At 45.6% G+C, this 12921-nt stretch overlaps 1 protein-coding gene across 2 annotated transcripts in view; it reads right to left on the reverse strand.

Annotated features, from left to right (window-relative positions):
• Positions 1-12921, reverse strand: part of LOC143830670 (cation channel sperm-associated auxiliary subunit beta-like) — a 92235-nt gene that overhangs the window by 40995 nt on the left and 38319 nt on the right. For both annotated transcript variants that reach the window (XM_077323499.1, XM_077323501.1), the window contains exons 15-16: positions 12248-12392; positions 7007-7158 (exon numbers count right to left, since the gene is read on the reverse strand). In XM_077323499.1, coding sequence (XP_077179614.1) covers positions 7007-7158; positions 12248-12392 — 297 coding nt within the window. The remainder of the gene's footprint in view (positions 1-7006; positions 7159-12247; positions 12393-12921) is intronic.

The raw sequence follows: 12921 nt of genomic DNA on the forward strand, positions 1-12921 counted from the left end.
TTTTTATTTTTCTGACCCAGATGCAGAACTTTACACTTATCTTTATTAAATTGCATCTTGTTCTCATTTGCCCATTTTTCCATTGTGTTCAGATCTTGTTGAACTCTGTCTCTATCTTCTGGAGTATTTGCCAGGCCTCCCAATCTGGTGTCACCTGCAAACTTGATGAGTAGTCCCTCCACCCCCTCATCTAGATCATTAATAAATATGTTACAAAGTACCGGGCCGAGCCCCAAGGTACCCCGCTACTCACTGCTCTCCAGTCTGATGAAACACCATTGACAACAACTCTTTGAGTGCAGTTCTCTAACCAATTCCCTATCCACTTAACTATTTGAAAATCCAGATTGCAGTCCTTCAATTTATCCATCAGAACATCATGGGGAACCTTGTCAAAAGCTTTACTAAAATCCAAGTAAACGACATCAACCGAATTTCCATGATCCAGCAAACCTGTTACTTGGTCAAAAAAGGAAACCAGGTTGGTTTGGCAGGACCTGTTGGAGACAAATCCATGCTGACTTCCTTGGATCACCAAATTGTCCTCCAGATGTTTGCAGATTGCTCCCTTTAATATCTGCTCCATTATCTTCCCCACAACAGAGATCAGACTCACTGGTCTGTAGTTTCCCGGGTCATCCTTCCTCCCTTTTTTGAAGATCGGAATAACGTTTGCTCTCTTCCAGTCCTCCGGGCCATCTCCAGTCCTTAGAGGTCCCGAAGATGATGGACAAGGGCTGTGCAAGTTCTCTGGAAAGTTCTTTGAGCACTCTCGGGTGCATTTCATCCATCCCAGGGGATTTGAACTCATCCAGTGCAGCTAAATGCCTCTCGACAACATCTCTATCCATGTTAACCTGCCACCCAGACACTATCCTTTGGCTACTGCCATCTCTAGATGTGCCTAAACCCTTTGACCTGTGGGGAAAAAAACAGATGTAAAATAGACACTAAACCTTTCTGCTTTCTCTGCATCTTCCGTTAGAGTTTGTCCATCTGCACCCAACAGTGGGCCTATTGCCTCCTTTACTTTACGTTTGCTCCTCACATAACTGAAAAATCTTTTTTTGTTACAATGGGCTTCCCTGGCCAATGTTAGCTCACTCTCAGCTTTGGCCTTTCTGATGATTGATCTACAGTGCCTAGTAACCTGTAGGTACTCTTCTTTAGAGCTCTGTACTTCCCTCCATTTCCTGAGCATTTTCCTTTTCTTTCTTAGTTCCTCTTGAAGTTCTCTGTTCATCCAAATAGGCTTCTTAGAGCTCCTGCAGTGTTTTCGTCTTTCTGGGATAGTCATCGATTGAGCATGCAATAGCTCTTGTTTGAGTAGCGCCCACCCTTCACATGCTCCCTTCCCTTCCAGCATTCTCGTCCATGGTATGACACTCATCATGTCTGAGTTTATTACAGTTTGCCCTACGAAAATCCATCATCCACATCTGGCTACAAGCTTCCTTGCCTCCCCATCTCAAAAGGAATTCTATGAGGACATGTTCACTTCCACCTAGGGTCCCCACCTCCTTCACCTCATCCCCAACTCTTGCCTGTTGATCAGTATTAAGTCCAGTATGGCTGAACCTCTTCTGGGTTCATCTACCATTTCATAAATGAAATTGTCAGCTAGGCAGGTCAGAAAGTTGCATGACTGAGGACGCTTCACAGAGTTTGTTTCCCAACACACATCTGGGAAATTGAAGTCACCCATGATGACAAGGTCCTGCCGCTTGGATATTTTCTCAAGCTGCTCACAAAGTGCAGCATCCACATCCTCTTGTTGGTCAGGCGGTCGGTAGCAGACACCAACCACCACACTGTTTGTTTTCCCCTCGCTTATTTTCACCCAGATGCTTTCCACTATAGATATGCTCTCCTTCACTAGAATTTCCTGACAGGTAAGCCCTTTCATCACATACAGTGCCACTCCTCCGCCTTTTCGATCTATTGTGTTTTTTCTGAACAGTTCATATCCATCCACCATTACATTTCAGTCATGAGAATCATTCCACCAAGTTTCTGTGATGCCTACTAAATCATACCTTTCCATCAGCATGAGAAGTTCCAGCTCTTCCTTCTTATTGCCCATGCTTCAGGCGTTAGTATAAAGACATCTGAATCCTTTTACTTTTGGTTCCCTATGAGCTGGCCTTGCCGGTTGGGCTGCCCCCGATCGTTCTCCTTCCTTACACTCCCTAATGTTGATAGTCTCCTTCCCCTTGTGGCTTCAGTTTAAATCTCTCCTGATGAATCTCCCCAGGTTCCTGCCAAACACATTCTTCCCCAGCTTCGATAAGTGCAGTCCATCAGGTGCTAGTAGGCCTTCCTCAAGAAAGCCTATCCCATGGTCCCAGAAACCAAATCTCTCCTGCCGGCACCAACTACGCAGCCACTGATTCACCTCCATTATCTTCCTCTCCCGACGCATTCCTCTTCCCTTGACAGGCAAGATTGAAGAGAATACCACTTGTGCCCCTATTTGCTTGAGCTTCCTCCCCAGATCTTGATAGTCTATTTTAATAGGAGCGATGGTATTCAGGGACATGTCATTCGTTCCCACATGGACCATCACAAATGGGTAGCGATCCGAGATTTGAGGAGTTTGGGCAGCCGTTCTGAAACGTCTTTAATTTTCACCCCTGGCAAGCAACACACCTCTCGGGTTAGGGGGTCGGGCCCAGCCACATGGCGATCCATTCCTCTTAGCAGGGAGTCTCCAATTACCATTACTCTCCTTTTTTTTTTCCTTCTCAACTCCATTTCCTTCTATCCCCGGGGCCTCTTCCCTCGTTGACCCTTGCACCTCCTATGCAAGGGCCTGAAATCTATTCTGGAGCTCCAAAGGCCCTGAGAACCGTCTCGCTCTACACCGTTGAGTCTTTTTCCAAACTGTCTGCCGAGGCTCCATAGTGAGGTCAATCTCCTTATCCTCTTCAGGACTGGTTGTATCCTCTTTATTCCGCCTGCCATCAGTGCTTAGAACAGGCAGCCAAGTACATCCTCATTGGCCATGTCCCAGGCTCTTTTGAAGAAAACATGGCAAGCAGTGCCTACTGCCTGGACAAGCATGAATACATGGATCTCTAAAGCTTCTTCTCATAGTGAGAAACCATGATTTTTATATTATCTGCACAAGGCAACTTACAACTAAAACAATAAAACAAAACCAATGATAAGAGATTAAGCCAGGGCAAATATACAGCCCAACAAACACTGAACAGTCGAAAAAGATGTTGATAAAGACCTCAGACAAGAAGCAGACCATAAAAGCACTGACAATAATTGTTGTTGTTATGTGCGAAGTCGTGTCCGACCCATCGCGACCCCATGGACAATGATCCTCCAGGCCTTCCTGTCCTCTACCATTCCCCGGAGTCCATTTAAGTTTGCACCTACTGCTTCAGTGACTCCATCCAGCCACCTCATTCTCTGTCGTCCCCTTCTTCTTTTGCCCTCAATCGCTCCCAGCATTAGGCTCTTCTCCAGGGAGTCCTTCCTTCTCATGAGGTGGCCAAAGTATTTGAGTTTCATCTTCAGGATCTGGCCTTCTAAAGAGCAGTTAGGGTTGATCTCCTCTAGGACTGACCGGTTTGTTCGCCTTGCAGTCCAAGGGACTCGCAAGAGTCTTCTCCAGCACCAGAGTTCAAAAGCCTCAATTCTTTGACGCTCGGCCTTCCTTATGGTCCAACTCTCGCAGCCATACATTGCAACTGGGAAGACCATAGCCTTGACTAAACGAACTTTTGTTGGCAGGGTGATGTCTCTGCTTTTTAGGATGCTGTCTAGATTTGCCATAGCTTTCCTCCCCAGGAGCAAGCGTCTTTTAATTTCTTTGCTGCAATCCCCATCAGCAGTGATCTTGGAGCCCAGGAAAATAAAATCTGTCACTATCTCCATTTCTTCCCCATCTATTTGCCAGGAATTGAGAGGGCCAGATGCCATGATCTTTGTTTTCTTGATGTTGAGTTTCAAGCCAACTTTTGCACTCTCCTCCTTCACCCGCATCAACAGGCTCTTTAGTTCCTCTTCACTTTCTGCCATTAGAGTGGTATCATCTGCATATCTGAGGTTGTTGATATTTCTCCCTGCAATCTTGATCCCAATTTGTGACTCCTCTAATCCCGCATTTCTCATGATGTGCTCTGCATACAAGTTAAATAGGCAAGGTGACAGTATACAGCCTTGCCGAACTCCTTTCTCAATTTTGAACCAGTCAGTGATTCCATGTTCAGTTCTCACTGTTGCTTCTTGACCTACATATAAATTTCTCAAGAGACAAATAAGATGCCCTGGTATTCCCATCTCTTTAAGAACTTGCCACAATTTGTTGTGCTCCACACAATCAAAGGCTTTAGCATAGTCAATGAAGCAGAAGTAGACGTTCTTCTGGTACTCCCTAGCTTTCTCCATGATCCAGCGTATGTTGGCAATTTGATCTCTAGTTCCTCTGCCTCTTCGAAATCCTGCCTGTACTTCTGGAAGTTCTCGGTCCACATATTGCTGGAGCCTAGCTTGTAGGATTTTGAGCATAACTTTGCTAGCATGAGAAATTAGTGCAATGGTGCGGTAGTTTGAACATTCTTTGGCATTGCCCTTCTTTGGGATTGGAATGTAAACTGACCTTTTCCAATCCTGTGGCCATTGTTGAGTTTTCCAAATTTGCTGGCATATTGAGTGTAGCACTTTTACTGCATCGTCCTTTAAGATTTTGAATAGTTCAACTGGAATGCTGTCACCACCACTAGCTTTATTGTTGCTCAGACTTCCTAAGGCCCATTTGACTTCACATTCCAGGATGTCTGGCTCCAGGTCAGTAACTACCCCACTGTGGTCATCAGGGATGTTAAGCTCACTCTTGTATAGTTGTTCTGTATAATTTTGCCACCTTTGTTTAATCTCTTCTGCTTCTGTGAGGTCTCTACCATTTTGGTCCCTTATCCTACCCAACTTTGCATGAAACGTTCTCTTCATATCTCCAATTTTCTTGAAAAGATCTCTGGTCCTCCCCATTCTATTGTTTTCTTCTATTTGTTTGCACTGTTCATTTAAGAAGGCATTCTTATCTCTTCTAGCTTTTCTCTGGAATTCTGCATTCAGTTGGGTGTATCTTTCTCCCTTGCCTTTCACTTCCCTTCTCTCCTTAGCTATTTGTAAAGCTTCCTCAGACAGCCATTTTGATTTCTTGCATTTCTTTTTCTTTGGGATGGTTTTAGTTGCTACCTCTTGTACAATGTTGCGAACCTCCGTCCATAGTTCTTCAGGCACTCTGTCTATCAGATCTAATTCCTTAAATCTATTTGTCACCTCTACTGTGTATTCGTCGGGGATATGATTTAGTTCATACCTAAGTGGCCTAGTGCTTTTCCCTACTTTCTTCAATTTAAGCCTAAATTTTGCAACAAGAAGCTCATGATCTGAACCACAATCAGCTCCTGGTCTTGTTTTTATTGACTGGATAGAACTTTTCCATCTTTGGCTGCAGAGCACATAGTCAATCTGATTTCTGTGTTGACCGTCTGGTGATGTCCATGTGTAGAGTCGTCTCTTGGGTTGTTGGAAAAGAGTGTTTGCTATGACCATTGTATTCTCTTGACAAAATTCTACCAGCCTGTGCCCTGCTTCATTTTGTACTCCAAGGCCAAACCTGCCTGTTATCCCGGTTATCTTTTGGCTTCCGACTTTAGCATTCCAATCCCCCATGATGATAAGCACATCATTTTTTGGCGTTGCTTCTAGAAGGTGTTGTAGGGCTTCATAGAACTGATCAACTTCATCCTCTTCAGCAGCAGTGGTTGGGGCATAGACCTGAATCACTGTGATGTTGAATGGTTTGCCTTGGATTCGAACTGAGATCATTCTGTCATTTTGGGGATTGTATCCCAAGACTGCTTTTCCTACTCTCTTATTGATTATGAAGGCTACTCCATTTCTTCTGCGAGATTCTTGTCCACAGTAGTATACCTGATGGTCATCTGATGGTCATTCACCCATTCCTGTCCATTTTAGTTCACTGATTCCTAAAATGTCGATGTTCAGTCTTGTCATTTCTTGTTTGACGACGTCCAGCTTACCTTGATTCATGGATCTGACGTTCCAGGTTCCTATGGAATAAAAATCTTTACAGCATCGGACTGTCTTTTCGCCACCAGTTACTTCCACAACTGAGCGTCCTTTCGGCTTTGGCCCAGTCGCTTCATTCATTCTGGCGCTACTTGTACTAGCCGTCTGCTCATCCCCAGTAGCATATTGGACACCTTCCGACCTGAGGGGCTCATCTTCCGGCGTCATATCGTTATGCCTATTGGAACTGTCCATAGAGTTTTCATGGCAAAGATACTGGAGTGGTTTGCCATTTCCTTCTCCAGTGGATCACCTTTTGTCAGAGCTCTCAGCTATGACCTGTCCGTCTTGGGTGGCCCTGCACGGTATAGCTCATAGCTTCACTGAACTACGCAAGCCCCCTTGCCACAACAAGGCAGCGATCCTTGAAGGGGGACTGACAATAATAAACCTGGGTAAAAAGAAATGTTTTCGCCTGTCACCTGAAGGGAAGTAAGGGAGGCATCACAATGGGGGAGGCATTCCAAAGGTGAGATGCTAGGCTCTGATTGCCACCCACCTCATCTATAAAGTCAGGGGTACACAGACCAGGGTTTTAGATAAGGGTTTTAGGAAAAGGCCTAGACAGACTGTCTTTATGCAGACATTTCCTTGGCTGTTTGCTTTTTTTTTTTTTTTTGCTGGGTTTTGTTGTTGTTGTTGTTGGGTTTTGCTATAATTCATCAGCATGGCAATTTTTCTGGAATCTAGTTAGTATGTTAACATAAATAAATCAATATTTCATAGGATTTAATTTTATAGGAGCATAGGTAGGCAGAGATACAGAGTGAAGTGGGATTCCATCCAATTAGCAGAGTAGCATTAACCTCTTAATTATATTATCTGAAGAATAGATTATCTTTCACACATAAAAATAATTAAATGTGATTAGCACATCAGATTTATATTAAACCTTTAGTAACTTGTTCACATTGATGCCATAAGTCTTTATGAAGCCTAGGGTTTGATTATCCATGGTAACAATATGTAAAGCTCCCAAGTGGTCAAAGTTCATGCTAAAGATAGGTATTCGAAGAGACTGAAGCTTGGCATATCTGAACAGACCTACAATGAAAGAACAAAACAAAACACGGAATAAGGTATGTATATAAAATCATGCACAATTGTGATAGCATTACAATTAGTAGATTACTTTCATTAGATGTTCCTAGAGATCAGTATGTCTTACTGGTCTGAGGAAGATTGCCTGCACACAAAAGCTCACACCTTAAATAAATCTTTGTTGATCTTAAAGGTCCTATTGGACTCAAATTTTGTTGGTCATGCTGCAAATAATGCCATAAAGAAGAGTCAAGTGGGAACCTCTAAGGACTTTTGAGAGGCATCTCACTTCACCCTCCTTCATTATTTCTTCTTTTCCTTTCTTGAAAGCCCCCATAGACTCTCTACCTTTCCTGCTTCTCCCCCTGAGGGTTGTCAAACCAGATTGTGGGTGGAGCCTTGGGAGGGTGACCTTTGAAGAGGTAAGTGACTTCAGCAGGGCATAACCCTCCAAAGAAACCATTTTCTCCAGTGGAATTGATCTCTGTATTCTGTAAATCACTTGAAATTCTAGTTCCCTTCCCAGGGAGGAAATGGTTGCTTTGGAGGGTAGCATCCATGGCATTATATCCTTCTGAAGCCCCTCCCCACCTCAAGCCTCACCATCCCCAGGCTCCACTCTCTGTATCTCCAGGAGTCACCATTGGAGGAGATTATTTGAAAAACATAACAAAGTTCTTAAACTAACTATGCTAAAGATCTTGCATATTCCAACAGATAACCCTGTCTCTTTCCCACCCAATAACTTTCCTCTTTAACCCCCCCCCCCCAGGGGAAAACTGTGGTCCAGTTGTGTGGCGCTGGCCACTGAACCAGGCTCAAGGACCTGTGGGGTGGCACCTCACTTTCCCCTCTATTGCTGTCTCCACACTATTTCTTCTTTTCCTCCTACTAGTAACCCCCATATGCTTTCTCCTTCCCAAGCCTCATTCTCTCTTTCTGAGCCATTCACCAATCTACCTTTTATCTACTTCTCAACTTCAGCTATATATATATGGAATAATGTGAGTTGTTTTGATTCCTGCTGAAGGAAAAGGTGGGGTAAAATGAACTAAATTATATAGAGAGTGTGTGTACGCGTGTACGTGTGTACGCGTGTACGCGTGTACGCATGTACGTGTGTACGTGTGTACGTGTGTACGTGTGTACGTGTGTGTATATATGCAGTCGCAGTCTGAAAGCTCTGCCCATGAGGCTGGGAGTTTGATCCCAGCAGCCGGCCCAAGGTTGACTCAGCCTTCCATCTTTCGGTAAAATGAGTACCCAGCTTGCTGGGGGGTAAACGGTAATGACTGAGGAAGGCACTGGCAAACCACCCCATATTGAGTCTGCCATGAAAACGCTGGAGGGTGTCACCCCAAGGGTCAGACATGACTCGGTGCTTGCACAGGGGATACCTTTACATATAGATATAGATATAGATATAGATATAGATATAGATATAGATATAGATATAGATATAGATATAGATAATTTAGTTCATTTTACCCCACCTTTTCCTTCAGCAAGAATCAAAGCAACTCACATTATTCCACTGTCCTCCTCTTATTCACACAACGGCCCTCTGAGATAGGTTATGCTGAAAGTATGTAGACTGGTCCAAAATCACCAATCAGCTTCCACAGCAAGATGAGGATTCAAAACTTGGCCTGTCAGACTCTTCTCTGAAGACTACACTGGTACACTACACTGGCTTTCATACAGTGACTTCTGTTGAACAGTAGCAAGGAACCACACCAAGCCGAGTCATGCAACTCAAGTTACCCAAAGATTGCTTCCAGACCTAGGGTTGCCAGCCTCCAGGTGGGACCTGAGGATCTCCCAGAATAACAACTGAACTCCAGACAACAGAGATCTGTGCCCTGGAGAAAATAACTGCTTTGGAATGTGGACTCTGTGACATTATATTCAGTAGAGGCCTCTTTGCTACCCAACTCCTTCCATCCTAAGATGCCAACAAAAAATCTCCAGGAATTTCCAAACATGGAGCTGACAACCATAAGAGACCTAATCCCAATGAGTCTTCTCTCAAAGGCCAAAATAGGCCCAGAAAGGGCCTTGCTTTCTCCACAGAATTTTTACTTACTCCCTGCATTTTTACTTACACACCTGGAGGAGGGAACTGTTCACCAAACTGGACCTGAGGGAGGCGTATTTCTGGGTTCAAATTGCCCCATGGGATGAATGGAAAATGGCCTTCAACACCCCAATGGGACAGTTTGAGTATCTGGTCATGCCATTCAGGCTCAGTGTCCACATGGGGAATTGAGAGGGACCCTGCCAAGGTACAAGATGTTCTCAACTGGGTGCTCCCAGGACCCACTGGCAATTACAATCACTCTTGAAATTCACCAACTTCTACAATGGTTTCCTTCCCTCACTTTGCCCAGGTGGCTTTGCCCCTTATTGACCTGCCCAAAGCAAGAGGAAGGGTGAGGGGGTGATGCACTCAGGGAGCAAAATGCTGAGTCATGTCAGACAGCATTCAACTAATTGAAGAGGCTGTTCACAATGGAATCAGTACTAACACACATGAACCCCCTGAGAGCTTTGATGCAAAAAGGGGAGGATAGGATGCTATACCTCAACACTACTACTACTACTACTACTACTAATGATCATTATCATTATTATTAAATTTCTTACCCACCACTCCTAATAAGGCTCATGGTGGGTTACAAAATGTGCATAAAACCCCCAATAAAACTTACCCTTAAAACACAACTAGAAATTACAGTCAAAAATAACATGTATAAGATATGGCAGTATGCTGCCCTAGCTGGCCACAATCAGTGGCAGGAGGTGCCTGGGCTGCAGAGCCTAGCCAGAGTCCACACCACAGCAAAGTCAAAGTCCAGTCCGAGTTGTTAGGAATCAAAGCAAACAGAGTTAAGGGCGAGGAAAAGATTAGTCGAGGGAAAGCCAAGGTCAGAGTCCAGATAAGCATATACTCAACAAAGCCAGTCTAATTACCAGGCGCGTAGTCAAAAGCCATATACCAGAAGTCAGGGAAGCTGATGGGAATCAAAAGTTCACAGACCAAGGAATCCAAGCCGGACAGGAATGTTTCTGCATAGATTGTATCCACGCTGAAGAGCTGCTGCTGTCTCTCCTAAAAGCAGCCCAGCTCATTGGCTGCACCTGGGGGAGGATTCCCTCATCCTCCCCAGGAGCTATCCCAGCTGGGCCCCATCTACTTTGACAGCGTGCCTACAGTCTCTGGCTCCTTCGGCATTCAGCAAACGCCACCCATCTTTTGTCTACGTAGTTCAGGCAAGCTGTCAGGGCTGGAATGCATCTGCAGCTGCACCAAAGATGCCTCTTGGGAACAGCCTTGTGCTGCTTTCCCCTGCTGCACATTCAGAGGCCCTTGTCTCTTCTGCCAGAGCTGGCTCAGCTGCAGGCCCTGGTTGCTGTGGCAACACCTGGGAGACGGGAGGTGGCAGTGGGCTGCATAACAGGCGGAATCTCAATATAACTCTATACAGCCCGTACCCCTAATATAACCTCCTAGAGGAGGAAGAAAAGGGGGGTCGATAGCACCCAAGCCACCATTTGGATAACCCAAGGGGGGGTCCAGTAGCTCTTCCTTAGCCCGCCAGCCTCAACCATAGACATGGTGGAAGAGCTCTGTCTTGCATGCCCTGTGGAATGCCGGAAGCTCCCACAGGGCCTGTAGCTCTTCTGGGAACTCATTCCACAGGTGGCAGCCAGGACCGAAAAGGCCTTGGCCCGAGTTGAGGTCAGATGCACTTCCCGGGGGCTGGGTATGACCAACAAATTTGAACCCACAAAGCATAAAATCCTGCAGGGGGCATAGGGCAAAAGGCAGTCCCTCAAATATGTGGGTCGCAGACCATGAAGGGCCTTAAAGGTTATACCAAAACCTTAAACCGAATCCGGGCGGCAACTGGTAACCAATGCAGCTGCCTCAGCAGTGGCTGGATATGGTCCATTATGCACGGCCACAGAAACGGCGATTTCGGGTCACATGGAAAACGTGGAGGGGGAAGACACGAAGCACACCGGTTATGCACGGGACGGGGCGCGACGGTGGCAAAACCCAGAGTAACCGATTATGTACGCGGCGATCCCGGTGCCACTTCTGGTTGCGCCCCGGTCACCAGGAAGCTGCGCTTTCTTCCGTGTTTCGCTAATGCAGCTTTTTCGGCGGCATGCACCAAAGCTGCTGCCGGTTGCAGCCGGCTCTGTGTGTTATCGGTGATTTTAGTCGCCACCATTCCACCCCGGATGTGCGTTATTCCCCCCATGCATAATGGGTCTATAGGCCCTCCAAGGTGTTCCTGTGAGGACCCTAGCAGCTGCATTTTGCACCAGCTGCAATTTCCAAATCAAGCCCAAGGGCAGGCCCGCATTGAGTGAGTTACAGAAATCTATTCTGGAGGTGACCATCACATGGGTCACTGTGGCCAGGTGTTCAGGGGACAGGTAGGGTGCTAGTAGCTGAGCCTGGCAAAGATGGAAAAATGCCTGGCCAGTTACCCTCTTGACCTGCACTTCCAGAGTTATTGAGGCATCAAAGGTCACCCCCAAATTCCTGGCCTGGGATGCGATGGACAGTTGCATCCCTGCCAAGGTAGGTAACTGCGCTTCCTGATCCGCTCCACTCCCCCACCCCACCAAAGGACCTCCATCTTGGAGGGGTTGAGTTTCAGGCGACTCTGCTCGAGCCATCCAGCCATGGCTTCCAGACATCTGGCAAATGGTTCTGGGGGACAGTCCGGGTGGCTGTCCATAAGGAGATACAGCTGGGTGTCATCTGCATATGTGCAAGTTTTGTGCAAGTTTTTGGAAACTGAAAGGAACTGAATGGCCACTGTAAAACTGGCCTTCTCTACCTGGCCCCCTGGAACATAGACCTTAGTGCCCTGGTAGTAGAGATCATGCACCTCCATGAGGAACCCAACCAACTGCAGCAACTCAGGATCATTGCTCAGTGCCTCTTGGAAAGCATGTTCATCACAATATTTGACATTTCAGTGTTTGATATTACCTATTTTTCTCTGTATTCCCTAATATTATAATGCATTGCATCCTATTCCAAGGGCTAAAATTTTTTTGAATTTCTTACCAGCCTTGGTGTAGTAAGTAGTCCCCTTGTCACTTGTAAATATAATTGATTGTGTGTAAACACACGTATCTGTTTTGACAATAATACGATCCTGTAGTTTAATTAAAATTTGGAATGTGTTGCCTCCATCTTGAGAAAGCCACACCTATAAAACAAAACGAAGTTGAATACAAAAGATAATCTCTTCATTGAAAATAGACAGGACTACCAAGGCATAAGTGACATGGGAGGTGATAATTATAGATAGGGAACAGTCCAAGTATAGTACTATTACAAAAATAAATTCTGTACATTGAGGAGACAAGAACAGAAAAAACCCAGTCATGATAAGCGCTGAAATAGGCACTATGGATTAGGGATTCCTGGACATTCCCTGCTCAAGGGCAAGAAGGAATTTTAGGTTCCCCACAAGAAGGGGCCCAGCCATGTTTGCTGGATCACTCCTCTCATATAACCCCCTAGGACAAGGGTAGTCAACATGTGGTCCTCCAGATGTCCATGGACTACAATTCCCATGAGCCCCTGCCATGGATATCTGGAGGACCACAGGTTGACTACCCCAGCCCTAGGAAGTTCTCTATGGCTCCCCCCACCTCCATGTCTTCCTCCATCATCATCGTTCAGCAACCCCTTCTGCACTTTCCTCTCCTTGAATATTATTATCTATTAGATTT

Source organism: Paroedura picta, chromosome 2, assembly GCF_049243985.1.
Source record: "Paroedura picta isolate Pp20150507F chromosome 2, Ppicta_v3.0, whole genome shotgun sequence".
Classification (NCBI taxonomy): Eukaryota; Metazoa; Chordata; class Lepidosauria; order Squamata; family Gekkonidae; genus Paroedura; species Paroedura picta.